Source organism: Stenella coeruleoalba (assembly GCF_951394435.1).
Source record: "Stenella coeruleoalba genome assembly, chromosome: 11".
NCBI classification, from domain to species: domain Eukaryota; kingdom Metazoa; phylum Chordata; class Mammalia; order Artiodactyla; family Delphinidae; genus Stenella; species Stenella coeruleoalba.
The window spans coordinates 10,307,202-10,320,362 of NC_137157.1; the positions used below are offsets into that span (position 1 = coordinate 10,307,202).

At 59.4% G+C, this 13,161-nt stretch overlaps 1 protein-coding gene across 1 annotated transcript; it reads left to right on the forward strand.

Moving 5' to 3' along the window:
• Nucleotides 1-1,070: 1,070 nt before the first annotated feature.
• On the forward strand, nt 1,071-9,590 carry SOX10 (SRY-box transcription factor 10; the record flags this gene model as incomplete). The annotated part of the gene is made up of 3 exons (XM_079936564.1): nt 1,071-1,636; nt 6,231-6,499; nt 8,887-9,590. Exons 1-3 carry the CDS (start codon nt 1,203-1,205, stop codon nt 9,588-9,590), a joined length of 1,407 nt encoding a protein of 468 aa, XP_079792690.1. The 5' UTR covers nt 1,071-1,202.
• Nucleotides 9,591-13,161: the final 3,571 nt, after the last annotated feature.

A 13,161-nucleotide genomic window follows, 5' to 3' on the forward strand; every position in this document is an offset into this window, starting at 1 on the left:
CTGGCACTCAACGAGAGGTCTTAGGTGAAGCGACACAGGCCAGCGCCCCACATGTGACAGAGGCTTCACCTGCCTTCTCCTCATTCCTCCCCAATCCTCTGCCAACTGCCCGTCCCTCCACCTGAGGCAGAGGTGGGGGGTCCCAGTTGAGCCCAATTTTCCTTCAAGCTACAGGTTGTGACCCTGCCCACCTTCATCCATTGGCTTTCCTGGCCTGACCACCCCACTCCTACACCTCCCAGGATGGGCCTGGGGCAGCAGCGCAGGGAGCGGGCGTGTGGGGGGGCTGGCGGAGGAGCCCTGAGTGTTGGGGATGAAGGAAAGCGCTGGAGGCTCCACCTTCTGCCCTTCCCTCCCTCCCCTCCCCCTCCCCCTCTCCCCCTCCTTCCTTCCCCAGCCCTCGGCAGCAGCTCAGCGCTCAGTCAGTCTCAGGCTGTCCGGCCAGGGTGGTTGGTGGTGAGGATTCAGGCTCCGTCCTGACAAGGCCGTGGCCTGAAGCTCAGGGCCCCCAGCCCCTCCCTCCCAGCCCACCAGCGTCCCCCACCCAGCCCCGAGCTGGACCGCACACCTTGGGACACGGTTTTCCACTTCCTAAGGACGAGCCCCAGACTGGAGGAGAGGTCCGAGGTGAGTAAGTGCGCAGCCCGCTCCTCCCTTCCGGGGCCCAGGCCTGGGACCCTGCGGTGGGGCGTGGGGTGGCGAGAGGCTGACACCCGCATCTGCCCCCCACCCAGCTCCTCCAGGCACCGTCGGGGCAGGCGGAAGGGAAGAAGGAAAGGTGAGAGAAAAGGTGGGAAATTCCAGGAGCCAGGATTAGAGCAGAATAAAGAGTCCGTTTTTCTTCCTTTCCATCAACAAACCTCCACCCAAGAGGAGGTTTTAAAAAAAAAAAACCCAAACCCACCCACACCAAGAGACGGTTGGGACCAGGTGGCGGGAAGACACGGAGGCGGGAGCTAGGAGGCCGAGCCAGGGTCTAGCATGTGCGCGGGGCCCAGGGTCTGTGGTGGGTTTAGGGGGAGCCGGGCAGACGCCACCTCGGGGCCGTGCCTGCATCGCGTCCCGCGCCGCGACGCCGTCGGGGCTGCGCGCACTCCTCCCATCGCACCCGCCTTCCCGTCCAGGTGGGCGTTGGACTCTTTGCGAGGACCCCGGCGGCGGGCCCCGGGGAGGCGGCCGAGGCGGCGGCGGCCGGGGGCGACATGGCGGAGGAGCAGGACCTGTCCGAGGTGGAGCTGAGCCCCGTGGGCTCCGAGGAGCCGCGCTGCCTGTCCCCGGGGAGCGCGCCCTCTCTGGGGCCCGACGGCGGCGGTGGAGGCGGCGGATCGGGCCTGCGAGCCAGCCCGGGGCCCGGCGAGCTGGGCAAGGTCAAGAAGGAGCAGCAGGACGGCGAGGCGGACGATGACAAGTTCCCTGTGTGCATCCGCGAGGCCGTCAGCCAGGTGCTCAGCGGCTACGACTGGACGCTGGTGCCCATGCCCGTGCGCGTCAACGGCGCCAGCAAGAGCAAACCGCACGTCAAGCGGCCCATGAACGCCTTCATGGTGTGGGCGCAGGCAGCGCGCAGGAAGCTGGCGGACCAGTACCCGCACCTGCACAACGCCGAGCTCAGCAAGACGCTGGGCAAGCTCTGGAGGTGAGCGCCCCCGACCCGCCTCCGGGGAGCTCCCGCGGGCCCCCTACCTGCGGGTGGATTCGGGCTAGACGGGCACTGCCTGAGCCTTTCTCCTGGGGCAGCCACCGCCTTGATGGTGGGACTGGAAGGCCAGCTGGGTGCATCGGACCCGCCCTTCCCCCAGTACCCCTTTGTGGTTGCGCTCGCTCGGATCTCCAGCGGCCTAGGCCCGGCTCCCCAGCCGGGGCAGCGGGCTGGAAGGCGCCCCCTCGCGGTTGGAATTCTGTCGGTGGCAGGCGCTCGGGCCTGGGTTTCTTGGGGCGAGAGTGAAGGCGGAAGGGAGGGAAGGCTGGTGGAGGACTCCACACCACGGGGCTCCACTAACCCCTTCCACAGGCAAGCCACTCAAGGGTGCCACTGCCGCCGGTCAGGGGGATTCGGGGGAAACGCTTGGGAAGGAACTGAAGGCCAGGCTGGAGAGGCAGGGAAACTGAGGCAGCCAGGTGGAGGGCTGGGGGAGTGAGATGGGGTGGGGTGGGGGGGTGCAGACAAGGAATTCAGATCCGGGTCTTTGAAAGGGTGAGGGATGGAGAACTGCTGAGGACAACTCGGCCACTGCAGGATCTTGTCCTACCCCAGCTGCCTTCTCTGTGCCCTTCTGACCACCCTTCCTTCAGGCCGGGGGCTTCTTCTTCCCCCAGGGAAGGGGACACATGGAAAGAAGCCTGCCCCTCCCACCCGGCCCCAGAGCTGCCAGGCCCGACTCTTCCCCTCCCTCCCTCTCCCAGTCCAGGCGCCATCTTCTTTTCCAGGGCCCCACCCAGCAGTAACCTCCTACTCCTCCAGCCCTAGACCGGAGAGCCCTGGCCAGGAGGAAACGTTGGTGCCTTGCCTACCCAGGGTCCCTCAGAGTTCCAGGTTCTCTGGAAGCAGCCCAAACCTCTGGGAAAAACAGCCCTCGAGGAGGCAGGCGGCCTCACCTCAGGTCTGGGGCTTAGGCTGGCCCCTTGGGAATATGTTGTTGACCAGGGCAACCCCGCCCCCCAAGAAGTCCTGGGCAGCTCAGATCGAGAGCAAGGGCTCCAGAAGATGTGCGTCTGCAGAGGTTACCTGATTCCCCACTGGACTGCCCAAGAGATAGGCCCAGAGAGGCACAGGGACCACCAAGGCCACGTAACAGCTTGGGGCAGAGCCAGGGCCAGAACCAAGGTCTCCTGGCTCTTCGTCCAGTGGTCTTCCCACACATCATCCTTGGTGACAGAAGTGGGTCACGCCTGCACTCTAAGACACGGTCAGGAGCTAGGGAGGGTGAGGGCAGAGGAGAGCAGGAGCGAGGAGCCTCTGAGCTGCAGAAAGTTTGGGCTTTGTCAGAGGGGCCTGCCACCCTCCTGCCACTGCCCTCCCCCTGCCGGCCCCAGCACAGTGCAGATTGGCCTAGAAGGCCAAAGGCTTAAGGTGGTGGAAGGCGCGGGAGGGCCCCCAAGAGACCTAGAGGAATTCCCATCCAGCCCCCTGGCCCCGTCCTTGGCCATGTGTCTGCTAAAGGCCTGGTGCTCCTTCCCGTCCCGCTCTCAGCGCTCTGCTCACCCCAGCAGGCGCTGGGCTCAGTGGCCAACCTGCTGCATGGACTCAGAGGGTCTAACCCTGCCCAGGAGCAGAGGTCAAAGCTAGCTCCTCTGCCCAAGGTCCATCCGCACTGTGGCAGGGCTCAGCCAGGCCAGTACCCTTGGTGCCATGGGACAGAGAAGAGCAAGTGAGAGACGGACAACCAGGAGGGAGACAGGCAGACAAAACAGGCCCTGGGACCACGAGCAGACCACAGTGAGGGCATCAAAGCAAGGATGGACACCCTGCTTCTCCCCCATGCCATTGCCAAGGATTTAAAATTGGATCCTCCAACGTCCCTGTCTGTCCCTGTTCCCTTAGCCCAGGCATGGGCTACCTCAGAAGGACTTGTTCCTGGCCGCCACTCAAGTTGTGCGCACAGGGGCGCAGGGTGCCCCCCAGGGGCCAACCTGGGGTGGGGCAATCAGGAAAGTAGGCACTGCTTACTCAGGACCCAACCCCAGACAATGGCAAGGATCAAAGGCTACGCCAACAGGGGGCGGGCTACCTAGAGCCTGGGTGGGGGCCCCAGGAGACATCTGTATATGCACTGGGCTGGCCAGTCTCTCCAGGGGCTCCTCCTGAAATCCCCCCCACCCCCGGCCCAGGCTCATGACTCCCAGGCTGTCAGGAAGGGGTATGGTTATCTGGGCAGAACTGGAAATCAGGGGCCCTATACCTGAGAAGAGAAAGACATGCATACAGACTGTGTGGGGTGCTGGAAGGGGGTTGGGGTCAGACACACCAGCGTCCGGGTCCTGGCTCCTAAATGGCTGGGGGAGCGCCGACGGTCACGCTAACCTTCGGTGCCCGCCTGGGAAAGGACTGTTAGATGTTGTTCACGTGGTGCTGGGGGTATACAGGTTGGCCTGCCTGGAGAGAATAATGACAGCAGGCTGGAGCCTCTCCCAACTCCCAGGTCCCTTCCCTGACAGGAGCAGGTGAAGTGGCAGCCAGTGCCCCACCGTGGAAGCCCCCCACATGGGGTTCCAGTTTGGGTGGGGAACCAGCCTAGCCCCTCCCCATCCCTATTCCAGACCTCGGAGACCCAGAGATGAAGCGAAGTGCAGATAGCATGAGGTTTGTAGTTAGAGCTGTGGTGACAGGGCTGGCGCTGGAGGCAAGATGAAGTTTGGGATTGGGTTTACGTGGTGGGGCAGGGCGGGTCTGGGGTCAGGAGAGAGCCTGAAAAGAGCCAAGATTGAAGGTCTGGGTGCGGCTGGGTGGTTTGGGGGTGAGGTTAGCATTGGGCTAAAGCTGGCCATCCCCCCACCCCGCCCCCGGGCTAGATGTCTATCGAGGTTAGGGTACTGCTGGGAACTAGCATGGGAGGTGCCAATGGGATGCAGTGTTGGAATCTTCCCTCTCTTCTGGCCTGTGCCCTGGCTCCGTGCCCCCTGCCATTTTCTTGCTGATTCACATCCGGTTGCCAGCTGGACAGAGGGCACAGGGAAGGTTTGGGGTGGAAGAGGGAGTGCAGTGTCCCCAGACATCCTGGGAGCCTCTGTGCCGGGGCCACAGCTGGCTGAGCGCCCTCACATGCAGCTTTCTCCCCTCACCACACACACACCATTGGGCCTGCCCCACCGACTCCCCTAGGCTGGCTGGGGTTGGGGGGTGGGCCAGCTGGGGTGAAAAAGGCCGCATCCCACTCCCTCACTCCTGAGGCCTTGGTCTGGGGTCTCCATCCCATCACTCAGCTAGAGGGACCCTTGGAAAGTGAAAGTTGCACTAGGGCTGGGCCGGGTGGCCTAGGGGGAGGGCAGCCAGGGGAGGCTAAGCTGCAGAGGAATGCCGCTGCCCGCTAGGAGGTGCCTGGTATGACCACCCCCTCCCATCCTGGGCAGGGAGGGCTCAGCCTTCTGCTGACTGGGTGAAGAGGGCGCCCACTGTGGGGGGGGGGGGCGGGCAGCTGGAGAGAGAGGCCCTTTGGGCCAAAGGACAGAGCTGCTCCCACAGAGTGCCTTATGTCTCGGAGTCTGAGTGTGTGTTCTTTCCCCTGAGCCCCTCTTTGAGGTACCCCATCCTGCCCTCCTCACCCTGAGCAGCCAAGCCCTGAACTCCCCCTGCCCCAGCCCTGGCCTGAGGCTGGAGTACCCCTGCTTGAAGTGGGCAGGGGTACTGTCTTCAGGGGCTGCCTTCCATTGGCTGGGCTTGGACTGGGGAGGAGGTCTGTCTGCCCCTGTCCAGGGTCTCAGAAGAGAGTCTAGCTTCCTTTACCCTCTGTCACCCCCCTGGACAAGGAGATCTGATCTCCCCCAGGAGGCAGTGGCTCCTACATAGTAAGGGACACTCACATCCTGCCCCCTAGGCCCCACCACACTGGGATTCACAAAAATCCAGATTCTAGAGTTGAGGGGTTCCACGCCAGGTCCTCCTGTCCACCCACCCCACAAGCAGCATTAGAATTGCACCTGTTACTCAAGGTGCCAGTCCCCCATCCCCAGGTCTCGTACACAGCGTTTCACAGCCATTATCTTGGCCAATCCCACACCTGGTGAAGTAGGTATTATCATCCCCGTTTTATAGGTGAAGAAACTAAGGCTCAGAGAAGTGACTTGCCCACGGTCACTCAGCTAGTAAGTAGCAGACACTGGACTCTTCCCCCTCACCATGCTGCTTCTGTTTGCACACCTCCAGTCCCAGGGAGCTCACCCCCTAACGAGGCAGCCAGCTCCACTTGCAGACAGCTTTGATGACGAGAAACATTTTCTCTTCCTTGAACTGAAGGAAGCTCTATGCCTCTTGTAAGCTCTATTCTAACTCCATGCTCAGGGGCTGCCAGGAGCAGCAGGCTGATTCCTCTCTCACACTCCAGCCCCCGAGAGATTTGGGGCAGCGATCACTGCCCCCTGAGGCTGTGGTGCCTTGGGCTCACATCCTCCAGTCCATAAATCAAACGGCACAGCCCCCTGCCCGCTGGGCTCCCCGTCCCGGGGCCTCATTTCTTCTAGGGCAGACACTTATGATGTCTCCCCCTCTGCTGCCTCCCCCAACCACCCCACCCCAGGCTGCTGAATGAGAGTGACAAGCGCCCCTTCATTGAGGAGGCCGAGCGGCTCCGGATGCAGCACAAGAAGGATCACCCAGATTACAAGTACCAGCCGCGGAGGCGGAAGAACGGGAAGGCGGCCCAGGGAGAGTCAGAGTGCCCAGGCGGGGAGGCCGAGCAGGGCAGTGCTGCTGCCATCCAGGCCCACTACAAGAGCGCCCACCTGGACCACCGGCACCCGGGCGAGGGCTCCCCGATGTCAGATGGAAACCCTGAGCACCCCTCGGGTGAGCACGGAGCTGGGAGCTTGGGTTGGGGGAGGCTGGGCGGTGGGGAGAGGCAAAGGCTGGCTGGCTTGAGACCCGAGGCTCTGGGAAGGGCTGGCCCGACTGGGTGGTTGCCCAGCTAGGGTGCAGGGGCCCAGAGGGAGCTCAGTGGGGACTCAGGTGTCAGGCGAGGCGGCTGGGCAAGAGGGCTCTGACCAGGACTGGTAGAAGGGGCACTGCTTTGGGGTGAAGAGAACATTTAAGGAGGCCATGGAGGCCAGTGGGGGAGTTACACCAAAGAAAAGTGGGACAGGACGATTTTGAGAAATGGGAGAGCAGATGAAGGGGAGATCACTGCCTCCTTCCCACCTCCCAGTCTGATGGGGGAGACACGGCATGTGACATTGAGCACGTGCCATGGATGAGCCAGACACAGGGTATCTATCCTGTTTCCTTCTCATGAATGATGACAGCAGCTAACATTAACTGAGTACCTACTGTGTGCCAGGCACACATGCAATCACTGTAAGCTGTGACGAGGCGGTCACACTGCCTGGGGTCAGACCTCAGCTCTGGCAAATCACTCTCATTTTACAGAGAGAAAACTCTACAGAAAACTGAGAGTAACTTGCCGTACAGCTGAGGTCTAAGCCCAGGTGGTCTGGCTCCGGGGCCTCTGCCCCACCACAGCGGCCTCACTTGTGTTCGTAGCATACAGAACACCGTGCTTGGGGTCAGGCACGTTGGCAAGTCTCAGTGAGCAGAGCTCTGCCTTCAGAAGACACGCTCCGAGTACTCCTTTGTGCCAGACCTGGAAGCAGACACCAGGCATACAAACGAGAAGCCACGGTCCCCGGCCTCAGAAGCCCACTCTAGAGGGATGGAAACAACTGAATTAAGTACAGGATGAAACAAGTGCACACAAAGCCCATGAGGGGGCATGACCTCTAGGGAGGAGGCATCGACCTGTCCACCCAGTCGGTCTCCAAAGATACCCAGCTACCCACCAGCCTCTGGTCAAGGAAAGCTTCCAGAAGGAGGCCATGTCTGAGATGCTTGCTATCACCTTTGTTTTACTAATAAGGAAAGTGATGAGAAGATAGGGGGTCTGCCCAGGGTCACACAGGAAGTGGCAGAGCCAGGATTCAAACTCAAAGTCTAGACACTCTGGCCAGCACAGGACTCAGCATTGCCTCTGGTCTGCTGGAGGTACAGGCCTGCCCTCGAGGAGCGTCTGGTTTCCGAGACCATGAACATGTTCTCTCTCCGATGGGGTCCTCAATCCAGCCATTCCGCCCTCACACTCCTTCGGAGATTCGGGGACACAGACTCACCAGAAGACCTTGGACCTTGTACAGAACAACCAGTTCACTATATTACTGTGGGCCTGGGCTTTCTCGTCCCCTTCAACAGCTCAGCTACTCCTCCTCAGTGAGACCTTCCCCACGTCCCCAGGGCAGGGTGAGCAGCTTCCTGCGCTGGTCCCCTGAGCCCTTCACACATCCCCTCATCACAGCACTTCGGATGCTGCCCTCTAGCCATGTGTGGGTCCCTGGATCTCCCCCAAGACTAGGAGCTGTGCAGACAAGGACCCATTTGATTTACATTTGTATCCCCTACGCCTGGCACAGTGCCTGGCACTTAGCAGTGCCCCCTAAGTGTTTGCTGAATGAATGTGTGAATGAGCAAATGGACAGACAAAGGAACGGGGTAGAGCAGGTCACTTATCTCATTGCTCTCCTGAACAGGCAGGGAGAAAGCTGGAGGAACAATGGGACAGCGCGGTGTGTGATGGGAGCTGAGAGCATGGTCGGGGGCACTGGGTCACAGGGAAGGTTTCCTTGAATAAGGGGCACTTGAGGTGGCCTTGGGAGGAAGGAGTGGGTTGGAGGTGACACATCGCTGTTCAGGGCCCAGGGCTGGAGGAGGCCCAGGCAAGCCAGCAAAAGCGATGAGGGCGGGAGAGGTCAGCAGAGGGAGCGGCCAGCAGAGGCTGAGTGTGCTTAAGAGAGAACAGGCGAGCCCAGACCCACAGGCCAGACCCCATCGGGCTCAACAGTTAAGGAACAATGGGAGCAGGCAGGGAAGCCGACTTCAGCTGGTGTGAGGAAGGGCTTTGCAGAATGAAGCAGGCTTCTCCAGGAGGTGGGTGACGCGGGAGTCCTATTTTGGTAGGAGACAGGACTCATTCCTAAGATTGGGGCACTTCATAAATAACTGGAGATCAACCCAAGATCATTACATAATTACATGCCACCTCGGGCTGCCCAAACGTGTAAAACTTGCAGGGTCACGCAGTGATCAGTCCTCAGCCTCTGGAGGCATCTTGTCTGAAAGTGAACCATCAGAATCCAGCAGCCTCTGACCTCAGTTCCTGCTTCCTTTCTCTCTGTCTCCCTCCCCTGCAGGCCAGAGCCATGGCCCGCCCACCCCTCCGACCACCCCAAAGACAGAGCTGCAGTCGGGCAAGGCAGACCCCAAGCGGGATGGGCGCTCCATGGGGGAGGGCGGGAAGCCTCACATCGACTTCGGCAACGTGGACATCGGTGAGATCAGCCACGAGGTAATGTCCAACATGGAGACCTTTGATGTGGCTGAGTTGGACCAGTACCTGCCGCCCAACGGGCACCCGGGCCATGTGGGCAGCTACTCGGCAGCTGGCTACGGGCTGGGCAGCGCCCTGGCTGTGGCCAGTGGACACTCTGCCTGGATCTCCAAGCCTCCAGGTGTGGCTCTGCCCACGGTCTCGCCACCTGGTGTGGATGCCAAAGCCCAGGTGAAGACGGAGACCGCGGGGCCCCAGGGGCCCCCGCACTACACTGACCAGCCGTCCACCTCGCAGATCGCCTACACCTCCCTCAGTCTGCCCCACTATGGCTCCGCCTTCCCCTCCATCTCCCGCCCCCAGTTTGACTACTCTGACCATCAGCCCTCAGGACCCTATTATGGCCATTCAGGCCAGACCTCTGGCCTCTACTCGGCCTTCTCCTACATGGGGCCCTCACAGCGGCCCCTCTACACGGCCATCTCTGACCCCAGCCCCTCAGGGCCCCAGTCCCACAGCCCCACACACTGGGAGCAGCCAGTATATACGACGCTGTCCCGGCCTTAAAGAAGGTCCTGTCACCACCACCCTCGCCCTGCCCCTTCCCCCAGCCCTCGCGCCCTGTTCCTCGCCCATCTCAGGCCCGGTGGCGGCTGTGGAGGCAGCTGCAGAGGCTGACAGCTGAGGGAAGGCCTTCTGTCTGGCCCACTGCCTTTGATGACCCCACCCCGTCCTATCCAGACTCCAGCCCAGGCACAGCCCTGGGCTACTCGGCTGGGCAGAGGAGAAGGAGGTTGCGTGTTGCCCCAGACTGAAAAACGAGGGGCTGCACCTTCCCCCCAGGAATGACCCTCGATCCCAGGATCTGAGCAGGCCCCGCTCACCCTCCTCTGGGAGGAGGGGAAGCATCCAGGGTCAGATGGGAATTGGAGGCCTTGCCACTCCTGTGCCCATGTTTCCTCTTTCGTGGGCAATAAGGGGACTGACATAACCCGTGCCACCTGCGCCACGTGCCTAAGAGCAAGGCCAGCCAGAGGCCTGCGTCAGCGCCTGCAGCAGGCTCCGTCTGCCCCGCAGGGGCCGAGGACAGTTCTGAATAGCCTCGAGGGAGAGGGGGTGGGGGGGAGCTCAGAGGGAGGTCTCCTCAACCCTTCAGTGCCCCCTCCCCTCCTGAACACAGGAAGGGATTGGCACAGAGGCCCCCAGATCCAATTTCATGCCAGTAACCTCATTCTTTGTCTAATGGAGAAAGAGGACCCAGGTCCTACTCCACTACAAGCTCCCAGATCTTGAGGCACATCCCAGGAGATGAGGAGGCAGGGACCCCAGGATTCGGAGACAATTCACAGAGCCTTCCTCCCGGCTCCCCGCCAACTCCCTCTCCCCTCACCAGGCTCTGTGGCCCCTGCTCTGTCAGCCCCAACTCCTTGGGCTTCCCAGAGTTATAGGCTGCTCAGGCCCAAACCCTCGGCTCCAGGGGGAGACCCAGGGCCCAGCACCCAGGTTGCTGGCAGCAGGCTGAAGACACTAAACTCCTGACATGTACATTCTGCCCTGGCCTTTTGCCCTTTGCCTCCCAATGGTATTTGAATAAAGTATGTAGCTCTGTTCTGCCCCTATCTTCCTGTTCTGCAGCCCCCCAATCCACATGTAACTCATTACTGCCCCCCTCTTATTTATCTCAGTAGCTCCCTCTCCCCCTTCCCCTCTGCTAGGTACTCTAGCCCCTATTAACTCTGCATTAAGCATTCTACATAATAAAATTAAAGGTTCCGGTTACCTGCTTGGTGGGCCTGACCTGGCCTGTCTCTTGGTCTCTTATCCCTGTACCTGTGCTTTTTCAAACACTTTCTGAAAGAAGCTAGGGGTAGAATGCAAAGAACAGACAATCCAAAGGTCTCCTCTCTCCCAGTGCAGCAGGTTAGGACAACTGGCATCACAGTGGGGTCAGTGTGTGCTCAGAACTGAGGCCTCAGATGCGAGCTCTGCCCCCAGCCCAGCTGTGCCCACACTGCAGGTGGGCCACTTGCTGACGCAGCTGGAACTCAGCGAGAGCGCCTTGCAAGCAGCCCTTTCTCGCCCAGCGGAGAGGGGCCTTGCACAGAATTCAAGGAACAAGTATTTGAAAGGGAGATCAGGCCTCAGGTCTTGCTGTCTGCAGTCAGCAGGCCTGGTCCTTTAGGATGGGTGGATGGGCCTTCTCTCACTGTGCCCTCCACTTGCCACCTCCCCCAACACACACACACACACACAACTTGTCCAACACCAGGATCTAGCCGAGTCCTCGTAGCAGGTGCCTGTGTCTACGTGTAAACCAGGATGGCAGACATGCCATCTAATCCTTCAGGGTTTCCTCCCCAAAAGCTCTTTCCTCAACGGAATTCCAACCTGCACTCTGGCGCCAGGAGCTCCTCCACCACAGGGACAGGGAAATCTCTTCCCCTCTTCCCCGTGCTCCATTGATAGACACCTCCAATGGTTGGAAGTCCTTCCTTACACTCAGCTCATAGTAACAGTAATAGCTACCACGTACTGGGTGCTCCCTGGCCAAGTGCTTTATATCCTTCAGGCCTATGAGGGAGTGGGTCCAGTCGTTATCCCCATTTCCCAGATGGGGACCTGACACTGCGAGGTGGGAGCTGAGAAGTGCTGGTGCAGATTTTGAAGCCAGCTGACTCCAAAGCTTGCGCCCTTAACCATCTCTTCCACCTGCCCTACTTCCGCTTGTAATCTAAAGCGATGATGCTTTCACGGCTCCAGGCCAGCATGCCCAGATCTTGCATCTATTTCTTCTGTCTGTGGGCTCCAGCCCCTCACCTCCTAGTCAGGACCTTGGGCGGGGTAGGGGGCACCAAGAACTAGCCCAGTCCTCCCGAGTGGCCAGACTGCCATCTGGAAGCTATGTCACGCAAGCTCTTCAGGCCACTTCGCCAAAACCGCTGGCTCCCATGAAGCGGAGTGGTAACTACAAACCCCTGCTCTTGTAGATAAAACCTGCGGCCAAGTCAGACCACCTGTATACAAGTGGTTTTCTAGTGTTTTGTTGATGTTGTGTGTTGTAGATAAATGCAGGATTTCATATTGATCTTTAACAGATTTCATCTTGTTGCATCTGACCATTTCCCCACCTATATTAAATCCTTCAGAATTCTGAATCCAACTTATAGTTTTCCTGAGCTTTATGTCTGAAACTTGAATATCCTCATTCAGGTCACTAATGAAAAAAGGTTGGAATGAAGAGGGACATGCCCTGTGTACACCACTAAAAACCTCTCCATCCATTGTTAACTATACTCTTAGGGAAAAGACTGTCCAATCAATTCTGAATCTAATTTTATCACCTTGAAGTACACGCTTCTCCATCACAGCTGCACAGAAAGACTGCCTGATGCCTCGTTAAAATCAAGGTTCACTGTACCTGTGGCATTCTTCCAACCTACCAGACCAGTAACCATTGAAAACAGAAAATTTGGTTCACTTGGTGATATTCTTAGAAACCCTATGCTAGCTCCAGGATCCTTTTATTATCCAAGTGTTTTCAAATATGCAATAGCCTATTCTAGAATTTTGTTAGGGATCAATCAGTACCAACCTTATGTGCTCATAATTCTTACAACCCACCCTTTCCCTCTACTGACAAGCAGGACATTAGTCCATTTCTGGTCTGTTCAGTATTTCCAGTCTTCTCCTGTGCTCAGTGGGATTGTGGACGTGGAGCTGGCAGGGCAGGTGGGAGGGGCTACATCAAGAAGATGAAATCACCACCTCCAGGACCTCGTGAGGCTCACTGGAAAGTCACTGGGGATACGGGAGAAGGGGAAATGGCCCAAAAGAACAAATAACCCGACAGAAGTCGGGAGACCTAGCTTGTGCTCATGCCTCAGACCTGAGCTTCTGGATGAGCTCAGGCCTCAGTAGCGGCTCCACATGTAAACAGAGAAGGGGCAGGTGTATCGGGAGAGGGCTGAGGGGACCATGCCCTGGCCTGGCCAGCTGAGCTGGAAGGGGCTGACTCCGTGAAAGAGCAGCAGAATGGGAAGGGGGAAATGGGAGGAAAAACACCCCTCTCTCCAACTCCTCTACACCCTATCCCCTAAGGGTTAACCCCCTCCCTCTCCCAGCCGCTTCTCTCCTCCTC